At 49.3% G+C, this 13,665-nt stretch overlaps 1 protein-coding gene across 1 annotated transcript; it reads left to right on the top strand.

The window, feature by feature from the left end:
- The first annotated feature begins 8,343 nt into the window (after positions 1 to 8,343).
- On the top strand, positions 8,344 to 12,325 carry FABP1 (fatty acid binding protein 1). The gene is made up of 4 exons (XM_054824597.1): positions 8,344 to 8,493; positions 9,514 to 9,686; positions 11,566 to 11,655; positions 12,186 to 12,325. The coding sequence occupies exons 1-4, from the start codon at positions 8,427 to 8,429 to the stop codon at positions 12,234 to 12,236; spliced, it is 381 nt and encodes a 126-aa protein (XP_054680572.1). The 5' UTR covers positions 8,344 to 8,426; the 3' UTR covers positions 12,237 to 12,325.
- The last annotated feature ends 1,340 nt before the right edge of the window (positions 12,326 to 13,665 follow it).

A 13,665-nucleotide genomic window follows, 5' to 3' on the forward strand; every position in this document is an offset into this window, starting at 1 on the left:
CCACAATTTCAGGTCTCACCCCAGAGCGTTGCAGCACCCAAAGGAAAGCACTGCAACGCTCTCGGCTTCGCGTCTGCCGAACAGCTTTCCATCCTCTCCGCCAGTGGCCCCCTGGAAATGTCCCAAGCACAACGCGTTGAGTTTGGGTCCCCTTTCCATACCCCCAGCACAGCATCCCCAGGCGCTGGGGACCACAGGCTCTGCCAGAGCCACCGGTGAATCCCCGTGTCACTAGATGGCGGCAATGACTTGTGTCCACGGAGCAGATGCAGGAACGCAGCCTCGGGGGAGCCTTGACCTGCTTGCACCCAGCCTCTCCCACCTTCCCACAGGTCCCTCCACCTTTCAGTCTGCGGACACCCAGCCATCCCACAGGGATTTGAAGCAGCAGCCAGGAAACACCTCTCCAAAGAGCCCTATTTTAAAGCCAAGAGGAGGCAGAGGTGATGTCCTGCAGCAGGATGCCAGGCTACAAAGGTGTGTGGCCTGAGCCAACGCAAAGGCTCATTGAAGTAGGAAAGAGATTGTTCATGTTCACCCCATCTTCTCCCTGGGGTTTTATCACCTTCCTTCCAGCCTGGTCCCTTCCTCCCTTGGGGGTCTCTGGAGCCTACCCCCGGAAGGGGGCACGTGGAAAGACCCCAACTCACAACCAGGACCAGAACACACCAAATTTAATAAAAAAAGCATCACATAAGCCTGAGCAGCACAGAAATCTCCTCATATCTCCCAGTCCTATCTCTGCCCTCGAGCTGTCTGGTGTCTGAACACCATACACAAACGAACGTTCAGACCTCTGAGTGACCCAAGCAACGCCAGGCAGGTCCAGTAAGCGAGTGATGTCTGGGGTTTTTGCAATGCCCTTTACTGCCCCATACGGAGCACATCCCAATGGGAAGCGTGTTATGTCGGCTGAGAAAAAACATATAAGTGTGTCACTGAGGGTTGTTGAAGAAGTTAAGAGTCCCCTGCCCTCTCATGCACAGAAGTATGAACTTTCACAGAGAAAACAGGGAGATTCCAGATAAAACTGTAAGATTTTGGCCAGAAATCAAACTATTTCAGTACTGCCTTTCTCAGAGGCAGATTCACACATTGGTGAGGTTTGGAGATCCATAGCACAAAGGGGGCTAGAGAAGTTTGCAGAGAGTGTTTGCAGCTGCACAGGTAAGCGTGCACCCAGAATCATTTGTTGGAGCCTCATGTCAAGGAGATATAAGGCAGAAATGTACAATTGTAAATGAATTAAAGTGCATGAAGCTGCCCCTTCGTTACAGCGAATGTGGCTCTTTTCCCCTCTTTCTAAATTTGATATCAGTTGTCAGTATCCCAGCTGACATGAGGTAGGACTTCTACGTGGGACGACACCTCTTCTCACCTACAAATGTGCACACACGCACGCTTTTCCACCTCTACCTCTGGTGATTTTGCAGGGCAAGGAGCTGCCAGCGTGTCGGCCCTTTCCCCATGGCCAGGTGTGACACTCTTTCCTCACTGCAAGGTGTTTCACAACAAGTTCAAGGATATCCGTGTTGTGGTTTGGGTCTTGTAGACCAAAGTGCAGGACCCACTTGTAAAGGCAGAGCAGAAAGGGAGGGCAAGGATGGGATTGTGCAATGCTGGTTCTCGTGGTGGGAAGTGGAAGATGCCATTACTTGGAAAACGTTGTGCAATCTGGTCCTGAAGAAGGTTGCGCAATCTGGTCCTACTATGCCAAAGTTTACATTAAACCCCAGACCCAAATTTTATCTCAAAATCTGCAGTCCCATAGGATATGGGCTCTATGACCACCCACTAGAGACTTGAGAAGGAAGATGCTGTGGAGGCTGAGCAGTTACAGCATGTTTGCTTTATCAGCTTCTCCAGCTGACTTTGGGAAAGTCAGTCAGTCTCTGTGTGCTCTATTATGTGCAAAACTGGGATAGCCGTGCTCAGGGAGGTGCTTTGACTATGGCAAACATGGCAGCAGCACCTAGCAGGTCACACACCGTGGCAATTCTGGACTTGGTCCACAGCTCTGGCCTTGCTGGTACCATGGTCATTTCCCATGGAGCATCTCCCTGGCTGTGAAGCTGGTGAAAACTCAAGTGGTCTCAGACCCCGTGCAACCTCTCTGCTCTCCTCGCGGCAGTGTCTTGCTTCAGCACGAAGCCTCTGGTTGGTGCATTGCTCTTGTGTCATTGTTTTCCCCAGACAAGGAGCACCATCTGCTAGAGAAGGTCTTGGGGGCTTTTGTTTGGACTTTCCTTTATTTTAAATATAAACTGTGGTTATATATTTGGCTCAGAGACAGAAACAGTGGTCTTCGGCACAGCGCATCTGCACATTCACTCTGGAGCAGTGAAGGTACAGACTGATGATCACCCCGGAGCGTGAGTGTTCGCTAGATATCATGGGTGTGGGATACCAAGTCAATTGCTTTGACAGTGATATTACATTTACAAAAAACCATTTTAGGGAGTGGGACATTCATACAGTGCGTGTCTGTGGTGAGATGGGTTGCATGCCAGGGCTCATGTGCAAACAGTAGGGCACACAGACACACAGGCTCCTCCTCATGACAATATGGGCCTGAGAAGCTCTCCTTGACTAATTAGCAGCAACCTGTTGTGAGCAGTCATTAAGTGGGCTGCTGTGCTTGATAAAACAGGATCGAGGAGAGCACAGACCAGCCAGAGAGGCGAGCACAGCCCCACAGCGTGAACTTCCAGGACTGGAGTTCATCTGACCACCTGTAGGCACTCAGAGGTTGCTGCTCTTTGCATCCCAACATGCAAGTCTCCACCTGGTCAGATGAAGGTTTACGTATCCCCACTGTGTCTCAGGGGCTCTTCATGCATCTGAATCAGACAGAGACATCTGCACTGCAGATGTGTAGTGGGGTGGGATGAAACACATTTGCATTGGTTTAAATGTTCACTGGCTCTGCTTTGGGGGACTCTTCCAGACCTTCCTCACTCAAAAATGTTAACTGCTAATGGCTCCATTTCTTTCCCAGCATTTTCTTTCCCTGCCCTGGCACAAACTAGCTCCGTAAGCAATGAGCACCATTTTCAGTCCTTGTCCCCTGACTCCATAAGCTGGGTGGTGGGATGGAGGACAGCCTCATCCCACCAAAGGCCAAGCTGCAAGAACAATACGTGCCCTCTGAGGGTGTGAACAGGGGTCCATGTGCCCGGAGAGAGGCAACAGTACTACGCTGCAGATATTTGAGGCAAGAGAGTGGGAGGCGAGTGGCACAGCCAGCAGCTTTATTCCTGCTATGAGGCAAGACCCCAACAGCAAAGGCCAGCTCCTCTGCAAGCTCTGCTCCCCAGGTGATCGTTGGCTAGCAAAGCTAAGGCGGTGATAGGTCTCATGCTATCAGTGAAACAGCTGCTTTGCCCTTAGAGAAGCAATACTGAGCCTTTGCTCCCTTTGGGACCTTTGTAATAAGATGACAAGGGCTGAGGGCTGCCCTTCGCTGAATTTCGGCATTAATGGAAAGCTTTATCAAGCAGCAGCACTTTGTACAAGCTGCTGCTTTTGGCAGTCTTATCAAGGCTCTGATAATGGCATAACTAATCTAAAACAATATGAACTGGTGCTTGCATGTCTACAGCTTGGATGTTACAGCTTGGAGGCAGCCAACCTCCAGGATACTGCCACGGCCATTTTAAAAAGAGAAAAATCTGGGAAAGGTGCTATGTTTCATCTCAGTGCTGTCTTGGTAATGCAGCACAATGAAAACCTGGTGGAAACCAAGAGGGACAAAGAGTTCATGGTAGCAGCAGCAGCATCTTTTCCCATCCCATCCAACCTTTCGAAGCAATGCAGCCATGTGGCCTGCTGAAGCAACCTTTGTTCCTCCAGGTTAAAAATAATCAGACCAAAGATGTGAAAACTGGGCAGCAGACCAAGTTCTCAGGTACGAGCACAGCAGAAATAGGAATGGCCCAAGCAATAATATGGGTTGAGACAGAGGGAAGCCCACTTGGGGATCTGTGATTGGCGAGCTTGTGACCAAGCTCTTCAAGAAATGGCCTGGGGTTCTGGGGTGTCTAACTGCACCTGCATTAGAGAAATCCATGACTGAATCAGCAAAAGCCCTGGCTTGTAGTTTTTCACATTTGGGCTAAGAAAATCCTAGCGTAGAGCCCAGTCCCAACTTCCCAAAGCACTGAGGTGAAACCAAAGGCTTCACAAAGTCTGGGGAGTCACTGGTAGGATAGATAAGAAGAGCGAGAGATGAGATAGAGGTGAGATGCATGAAGACACTCCCAGACCTCTACAAGGCTGCCAGGTACCCTGTCCTGGGCTACAGCAAAGTGCCTCTCCCCACACATTGCTCAGACTGTAAACTCTTTTTCAGAGTTCAGAGCTCAAATAAGAGGTTTAGTTCAAACTGGAGGAGGCAGAGAAGGATTTTTGCTGCAGGAGCCCTGAGACTCAAAACCCTGTTCCCAGTCATAACGTCCAAATTGACAAGAAGCAGTGCGTGTAGGAGGGCGGTTTCCCAGTGCCCTGGCAGACACTGAGTGAAAGTGGGAGCTGAGACCAGGAATCCCAGGGAAGGGTTGAGGGAAGGTGATAACAGCCTGCAACTGCTCCACGGGCAGCCACAGAGATGACGGGGCCAAACTCTTCTTGATTATGGCAGATGTTATATCCTGAGGCATCAGCCACAAATTGCACTTTGGGAGATTTGGGTTGAGCACCTCTTTTTCAAGAGGTGGGTGGCGCAGCCCCAGGACAGGTACCCAGAGAGGCAGAGGAGATGGGTTTTGAGATTTGGCCAAAGCCATGGTTGAGTTTGTGTTGGTGATGTTCTTGCTTTGAGCAGGAGGTTGAAACAGAGACCTTCAGAGATCCCTCCCAACCGGCATTTCTCTGATTCATCACCTTGGGACACAGAGCATTCAGATACCTCCACAGCTAGGATGGAGCTGAGAAGTTTTGCATGTCCATATCTTTGATTCAGGTGCAAGAAGCAGAAATGAGACACTTGTGTCCTTTTTTTCTGAGAAGCTTCTAAGATCCTATGCTTTATTTTCAAAGCAACTGAAACACAAAAGTACCTGCTGGCTTCCCACAAGACATAGCTTCCTGAATAATTTTTTAAAATGATCCATGACTTTTCTCTTTCTACAAACCAGGTCCAGTTTTAGGGTAAGGATTTAGTTTTAATTAAATGGTTAATTGACTTCGCCTTGTGTTAATGCAAATCAGGTGCATTTTCTTGACCCTTGAAAGTTAAAGTGTTGTCATGTTTTAAAATATCCTGTATTCTAGTGGAGAGATGTACAAGTATTCTGAACTTTGCTATTGAGATTAAGTTTATCTCACCTGCCGTTTGCTCAGCAGGCCTGGCTAGATAATAATTACCCTGGCCAAATTTTGTTCAGTAAGGGTTTCTTCTTTTTTTATAAGAACTTCTGCATTTCTTGGGGAAGTAAAAGAACTTGAGTTCAGCAGAATACTTGCAGACAAAACAAAGAGGTTTTATGTCTGATCATTGATCAAAAATCAGTTGGTTGCATTTCCAAACCTGCCAGCAGTGATCCATAATTCACATTTATCCAATGCACCAAAGCTGGGAGCATAGATATATCTATTCACAGTAAGTGAGAAGAGGAGAGGATACCTGCAGAAAACAATTTGGGTCACAAGTGGGGTGAATTCTCTCATGAGTCGCCCATTTCTGCCAACCAAGAGAGTCCTGAACAATTATATTCTTCTTTTAACACTTGATGGGCAACATCCAGAGCTTAGGAGCCTGGTCTGTGCAGGAGGAGTTCTCGCTCAACTTCTGGTGTTTTTCTGAGTGGTTCAGCTGCCCAGATTAGGCATGATAACCATTTAAAAGTTTGTGGGACAAAACCTGGTGGGCTTTTCCGAATCCTATCTTAGCCTTGGGTCTCATTAGCTCTGTGGTTGTATGTCCTTTCAAGCTGGCGTGGGTCTCCCAGGGAGATTGTGGGCCTAGGAAGTCTGCAGTGGCTGAGATGGCAGGCCAAGGAAAATACCAGACGCTCCTTCAAGCATCTAAGATTGGATTCATCTTGGCTAATATGAAACACTTACAAATGCCCTACTCGTGTAGGCTTCTTTTGGAGAGGCTGGAGGGGGATAGGCAGTCCTGGGACACTACTCATGTGTTTCCCCTATTTCTCTCCTTCAGCTCATCGAGGTATCAACGCAGAAGTACTCATTGCACTGGATGTGGCTGGGGTTACCTGAGAAAGGTCTCTCCCTACTGACTTAATGGCCACCCCTTCTCCCCAGCCTGCATGTCAAAATGGGTGACAACTGAGCATCTGCCCTGGCAGTGGGATATGGTCAGATGCAGCCGGTCCATGAGTGTGTCTCACTGAAAAATTAATTAAAACCACAACTCCAGGCAGCTCCAGTTGACAATGGTGAGGGAAAAATGAGCCATGCAGAGTTGGAGCTTTCCCACGGTGATCACTCCACAGTGCATTGGGAGTGCTGGGCTCTGAAATGAATCAGATAGCAAAATATTCAGGTGTTTTTTCAAGTCTGAATCTCTTTCTCCATCATGCAAGGAGAGGGGACCCGAATTGCCTGGAGGAGCAGCCAGAGCTCCAGGGCATGAATACATGGGAGGCACATGTGTGCTTCTAGGTGGCAATGGCCGGTGGACGTTGCCTGGAGGGAGGCAGGGAGCTGCCAGCTCTGGCTGCTGCCAGGACCCGGCCAGAGAGGTCAGTCACCTCTGTCCCCATGAAGAAGACACTGAAAAGGGATGTGTGGCGGTGCAGCCCAGCGTGACCCCAGGGTATTCAACGGGGTGGGGGAAAAAATGAAATGCGATTCCTACAGTGATGTCATTCCTGTTGGGAAGCAGGAGATAAAAGGGAAAAAAAGCTGAAAAGCTGTTTGGAGAAATTGCTGAATCAACCCACCTCCCATGAGGTGCTCTCTGAACCTGCCCGGCCCCCTCCGTGGTGCGGAGGGGTGATGTCCCCTATGGACGTCCTCCCCAGCCAACTTTGCCCACCGCCCACCCACTAGCAGAGGTTTCCCCTCTCCTGCCTCCTCAGGCAGACACTGCCTGTACTAATTAACCAGAAACCGAGGCTGAATCTAGCCCGGGCAGTGTCACTGTGCACCACTGCAGCGCAGAGAGCAGAGGTGGGCGGCAGCCCCGGGCTGAGCCTGCTGGAGCAGGACGGGCGGTTGTAGGGGGCTCTGGCAGCATCTCCAACTTGGAAGGAGACAGATTTTTTTCATGCTTATCCGTGATTTCACTTCAAAAAAGGCCAAAGATGCTATCAGAAGGCAGAATGGAAGAATTGCAAAGAGAAGGCGGCATATGAGTGAAAAGGGGGAAAATCCCAGAGCTGGTGACTTTGGGAGGGAGGAGGAATTCATTGGGACAGAGGATGAGATGGGAGCAAGAAGCTGAGCCTGGGAATCCAGACCTAGAAGATGGATGCTTGGACACCATGCAGCAACCCGGGACGCTCAGCCAAGGCGACCACAGTGGGAGAGGAGCCCAGCCCCAAGTCCTGCTTTGGAGGGAGGAATCGGGCTCAGTTTGGAGCCTGCTGCTGGCCCTACTTCTGGCGTAGTATTTGGGAGAAATGCAGCTCCGAGGGCCGGGATGCTCCTTCAGTACACGAGTGACTGGTTCTTCTGGGGAAAAAAGAGGAGTGGGGGTTTTAGTGGCGGCTCCTAGCAATAGCCTTGGCTGATCACTAATGTCACCGGTCCTCTATCCACACAAAACCCCTTTCTGGAGGCAAGGCCATAGTGATGGTGTCTGAATTAAACTGCAGTCTTCAGGCCAGTTCAAGCCCCGGATTTGATTTTGAGTCATGTTTTTTTCCTTAGGGGACAACGATGATTTTGTGACTACTGCTACATCTGGGTTACACCAAAGTCCAGAGGTGTAACCATTACAGAGGACTGCGAGGCATCTGAAGGAGTAAGTTAGTCCCTGCCAGTGTGCAGCCACTACTCTTCACGCCGAGGCTAAAGACCCAGCGTGCATACATCAGCGAGTAGAAACCCCACCAGTGTCAGCTCCAGGCAACACCATAATCTTTCACCATTTTCTCCTCTTCCAGATGTGCACTGCCAAATTGCAAGCTGGTTAGATGATTTGGCTCGTTCCTCTGATAATTAATATCTTTGCACAATTATATTTTTATCTTTTGTTTATGGATGCCACATTGCTACCACCATAAAACAGGTTTATGGGATTTTCCCTGCCCCCATGTTGTAAATTGAGGTCTGTAACATGTAGAGCAATTTATCACTGACCATTGCCCAGTTTATGTTAATGTTTGAACATGGCCATAAAAGAATTACATCATCTTACCTCTGACCAACTTTTAGGGCAAAAGGCCCTTATAAAACCAAGCTCTGCTTACCAGCAAGGCACCTTCTCTTGTGTTGGGAGCACAGAGAGCCTTTCCATCATGAGCTTCACTGGAAAGTACGAACTCCAGTCCCAGGAAAATTTTGAGCCTTTTATGAAAGCCCTCGGTAAGTGCCTGCACGCGCTGTGTGCTGCTTTGCCTCTGCAGATGCCACGGGTATTTGGGAGTCTAACTCTGCCGATGTGCTGATGATGTAGATTGAAAACCTCTCTCAGATTTCCTATTCCTGTCTGTCATCTTGCAATTGTTGGGGTTTTTTTAAACGCACGTGCATGGAGATGTGATCTCAAAATAGAAGCGAAAGCATGTCTCTGGTTGGTGGCTTGTAGGAAAACGGTCCCAGCAGTGTCTGCAGCCAGGGGCCAGCGCGGCAGTGCTGCACACACGTGCTAAGCCGGCAGGACCTGCTTAGGGCAACTGCAGATCTGCCCCATCAGGCTGTGGAATGTGAGAGCAAGCAGGACATTGCTCAGCCCACTGTGCTGCTGCTCGGCGATGCTGCAAAGCCCCAAATTCCACCATTCATCAGAAAAATAGACAGGTTGTTTAAATGCTTAATGATGAATGTGGTTAGCTAGATTTCCACCAGTGACGGTGTCAGGGAAAGTGCTCCTGCAGGGATTCAGGGGGCTTTGCACTACTTCTGCACAGTTATGTGCCAGAGAGGCTCTACCTGGCAGATCAGCTTCAGGCTTTGGGAGCAAACTTCAGTGAGCTAGTTCTGAGGAACTCTGAATCTCATAAAAAACCCACTTGGTTCCCTCCTTCTGCCTTGATTTATTCTATTTTCTCTGCTTGCCTCTCAGTGAAGGAAGGAAATCAGGGTTTCTTCTTTCCCTCTGACACTTGGCCAGGGAGGTAGCTGTTCTGCTCCCAGCCAAGTTGGTGGGGCAAGGGAGAAGTCTAGTTCCCACACAAACCCAGGATGACAGTATTTTATTCTTCTTCCCCAGAAGACCCAGGGCTGTGTGGCCCTTGGGGAACCATAATCCTTGTGAGGCTTTTCCACACTAGAATAGAAATCCTCCCAGCTGTGGGTCCCCAAATCCCACCACATTCATTTGGCAGCAGCAATCTGCCCACCAATGGCTCCAAGGTCCACCTAATGTCTCTTGTTCCTGGGCAGGGCTTCCTGATGACCAGATCCAGAAGGGCAAGGACATCAAGAGCATCTCAGAAATTGTGCAGGATGGGAAAAAGTTCAAGGTTACCGTGACCACCGGCTCCAAAGTGCTGCACAACGAGTTCACCGTCGGGGAGGAGTGCGAGATGGAGTTGCTGACGGGAGAGAAGGTCAAGGTGAGTTCAGCTCCTCCTCTGCCAGGGCTGCAGGGGCTCAGGGACGTTAAATTTCCTTTCCTGGCGTCCCCCCTGCGCTTGGGCCAAAGGGAATGACAAGACCACGGGTGTTAAAGCTGACACAGGGCAAAGACCTGGTTCTGTCTCTCAGTCTGCATGCATGATTTAATACAATGGGAAGGGGCTAATTGCTGAAACCAAGTCTGCAAATGTGTCTCCCGCCACACTGCAGGTCCTCAGCAAGGCTCTTAGGGACACACTTCCAAAAATGACAGCCCATTTCTGAGCCACCTTCCCAAAAAACTCAGAGCCTGAGACTCTGAGGTTCCCACCTCCCCTATTTGCTTTTACAACACACTGTACAAGCTCCCCAACCAGCACTTCTGCAGATGAAGCCTTGCATTTCTAAACCTATTTTAATAGCGAGTTTGGAAAACATTGGGAGCCAGTCTTTTGATAGCCCGTTTGGAAAAGGAGGCTAGAGATGCTTTGGTACATCCTTCTGACAGCAAAAGGTCTGAAAGATTTGAGGTGGAAAAGGGTTGACTTTCTGTCACATTGCAACACGAAACATACCCCCACCTTAATTTTGTTGACTTAAAGGTAGTGTAGGAAAGTCAGACAATGAATCATAAACTAATAAATCTCTCCTTTTGAGTCCCGGCGGCTGTTAGCTTCTCTGCTGGCCTTTTCCACTGCTTCTGTTTACACTGGGTGAGATGATTTGGCAAGGTGAGGATTTATCACCCTTGAAATCGGGTCAGCTCCCGTTCCCGGACATTAGTTTCCAATGGTTCATACAATGTCAAGTCAGCACCACTGGCAAATATTGCCTCTCACCTCTGCCTTGGGAGAAGATGATATTGCAGGGACTTTTGAAAGCAGGAGGAATGATTACCCAAGAAACGCCCCTGTGAATGGGGACCTGATAGCCGTATCAGCTGTATCATGATTTCCCACATCTCTGAAGTCCCTTGTGCATAAATGAGGGGGAAATGGTTATTAGAAGAGTTTCACCCTCCATAAATCAGCACCACAAGGGCAGAAGAACATTTCTTACAACTGGACAGACAGATGAACAGAAAATGTTTTTGCTGGGTTGAGTAATTTCAATGATCAGTGATAGCTGCCCTGGAGGTGTTGGTGCTGTCTGTAGCCTTTTTAGACATGCAGCTCCTCGGGGGGATCAGAGACTCAGCAGATGTGCCCGTCCCCCTGAGAGCTTTCCAGCTGTGAGCGTTTCTGAAAGCTCCTCAAATTGTTTCCCACCTTGACCAAGATTCCCCCCAGTCCCACGCTGTTGCCTAGCTCCCCATGACCCCAACCCGAGGGAGGTTGCTGCTGCAATGTGCAATAGATGGGTGGTGGAGACTACGTGGCATGCCCTGGACCAGCTCAGGTGACTCTGCAGCCCTCTCCTTGGAGGTGTGCAGGTCCTCTTGGTCTTGGTGCTGCATGAGGAGCTGCCCCAAGGAGCATCAGGGCTGCACAGAGGCATCAGCATTGGCAGGGTGAAAAGCCTTCCTTCTTCTCCCCCAAAACTCATGTGATGTGATGCCAAGGATCCATGCTCTGGCATCTAACAGTGCAGAAACCATGAGTGATTCTCTATTTGGAAAGGAGAGATAGATATGGCAGCAAAATTGCACCCCTGTAGAGCCCAAAGTAAACATCCATACCCTTGCTGTGTTGTAGTCACCACCAGCACAACCCTCTCTCCTCTTCCTCCCAGGAAAGCTCCAAGGGAGCAGCTTGCTCCAAACAGCTTACAGAGGGGAAAGTGGCAACTCAGTACAGAAGGGGAAGGACAAAATGCAGGGGTTGATATGGTCTGCAGTGATAACATGAATACACCTCTGTCTCCTCCCCTCTCTACCAGGCTGTTGTTCAGCTGGAGGGTAACAAACTGGTTGCAAACCTGAAAGGGCTGACATCCGTCACTGAACTCAACGGAGACACCATCACCAACGTAAGTGTAGAAGAGAGGGGCAATGGCTGGAGTAACAGTGCCTACAGCTGCCTTCAGGGTTCTGGCCCTACAAAGCCTACAGAGATGGTGGGGACCTTAGAGAGGTGCTGGAGATGAGCACGTGCTCGCACTCAGGCTCTGTAGCCAAAGCTGGTCAGTTGGCCAGGCACTGAAGGCAGTTTTTCAGTATAGTCTGATCCAAAAAGTATTCTTTGAGACCCCAGTAGGCATTTCTGATCAAAGTTTCATGCAATGAGGGCATGTACTTGTCCACCCAGATGTATATATTTGTGGCTGGGCCTGGCATGTTTAAAAAAGAGAGGTGCAGCAGACTGATCCCGGCTGAGTGATGCCAGATTATCCCTACCCGCTTTGGGGTATTCATGAAGAAATACAAAGCTTTAATAATTCAAGTTTATGGGAGATAGACTGGGGACCAGTCCTGTTTTGATTTGCAAGACCAGATCCTTTCCAAGTAGAGTTTGGAGCCAAGCGCCACGAAAAGCTAATGCTTTCCATTTGTTTTTCAGACTCTGACCATGGGAGACCTCACCTACAAGAGAATCAGCAAGAGAATCTAGAGGCCCTGTACAAGCCAATCATTTTACTGTGTAAAATGTGTCCATTAAAGTAAAATCTATATTAAAGGCTTCTTCATTACAATCATCAACCTCCTCTCCTTTTTTATAAAGAGATGCAAGCCTCCAAAACTCACACAAGCCCAGGTAGAAATTGGGCAACAGGCTGAGCCAGGGCTGTGCTGATGTCAGTGAATGGAGCCAGGCTAGGGCACAGGCTGAGCACCATAGAGTGACCCTCAGAGATGTGCTTCACGCCAATGAGCTCCTTCCTGGGCAGGTGCCAGTGTCCTGCGGGGGATGTCCTGGTGGGTTGTGCACCCGTGGCTGCGCTGGCTGGGTGGATGGAGAAGCGCTGGGCAGGGAAAGGGTTCTGTTCCCTTTCCTTACAAACATGGCCAAAGTGACCCCAAGGTGACTGTCATGATGAAAGGATGGGGAGGTTTAGGTGGCTTCAAGGAAATGTCAGTGATCCAGCCTAAGAAGCTGCCTTGAGGAAGCAACCAGCGTGGGGGCAGTTCGAATGTCCCAACCACCATCCCTATCCTCACACCTCTGCAACAGGCTATGGCCACTCCATCCTCATCTCCTCCCCATCCCTTCCCACCAGCAGGAGGGCCTTGGACAGCCTTCAGGTGTCCAGTGTGTGTTTCACCCCAAGCCACACCTGATAAATTGGGTTGAACTGGAATTGAATGCTTCTTCCAGAGTGAAATATATATTTTCTCTCCTGGCATGAGATGGGCACTAGTTGTTCAGTGTAGACACAGAAGGAGCACCAAAGTCATCTCCCACCCTCTTGCTTGGTGCTGCAGGCTGGATGGAGATGTGGCTTTCTGATGCACACAGGAGAGGAAACTCTTCCTTCTTAGCTGCCTTTTCCAAGCCCTGTGCTGGGATGATGATTGGGAATCATCACTTGGAAATGGGTATATATCTGGTGTGATATACCTAGCTGGGATGATGTTCTTAGAACCGCTCAAAGCTGATCAAGACATCGGGAAAACACCACAAGTTCTTCCCCACCCCCTTCCGCAATCCCAACACACTCTGCTAAAGGACCACTCTCATGCTGAGAACTGAACCAAAATGGATTGTCACACTGGGTATCAGGTGGGCACCCCGTGGACAAATGGAAGGACTTAGCTTAACATCGCCTAAAAAGTAGATGTTGGTCTCCAGTGAACTCATCTTAGATCTGGAGAACATCAGCAAAATCACTGAGAAACGTCAAAGAGGAAACACTCTGCTTTTCTTGCTATTCTACTGAGGAGAAGGTAGGGGATTCTTGAACAAACCATTCCTTGTCATCTCTTGGCTGTCACTGAAGCTCTGGAGCAAACCAGTTGGATTTTGAGATAGACGGGCAGACAGCAAAGACCTTTTTTTATTTAGAAACGCAACCATTGCCTTTAGACTTTTCCTCCATTGA

The sequence above is a fragment of the Grus americana genome, chromosome 4 (genome assembly GCF_028858705.1).
Source record: "Grus americana isolate bGruAme1 chromosome 4, bGruAme1.mat, whole genome shotgun sequence".
Lineage (NCBI taxonomy): Eukaryota > Metazoa > Chordata > Aves > Gruiformes > Gruidae > Grus > Grus americana.

Excerpts from the sequence above, each read along its gene's own strand:
- FABP1 (XM_054824597.1), top strand. The coding sequence starts at position 8,427 with ATGAGCTTCACTGGAAAGTACGAACTCCAGTCCCAGGAAAATTTTGAG. Across the intron at positions 8,494-9,513 it reads GCCTTTTATGAAAGCCCTCG|GGCTTCCTGATGACCAGATC; the intron begins GTAAGTGCCTGC and ends GTTCCTGGGCAG. Across the intron at positions 9,687-11,565 it reads TGACGGGAGAGAAGGTCAAG|GCTGTTGTTCAGCTGGAGGG; the intron begins GTGAGTTCAGCT and ends CCTCTCTACCAG.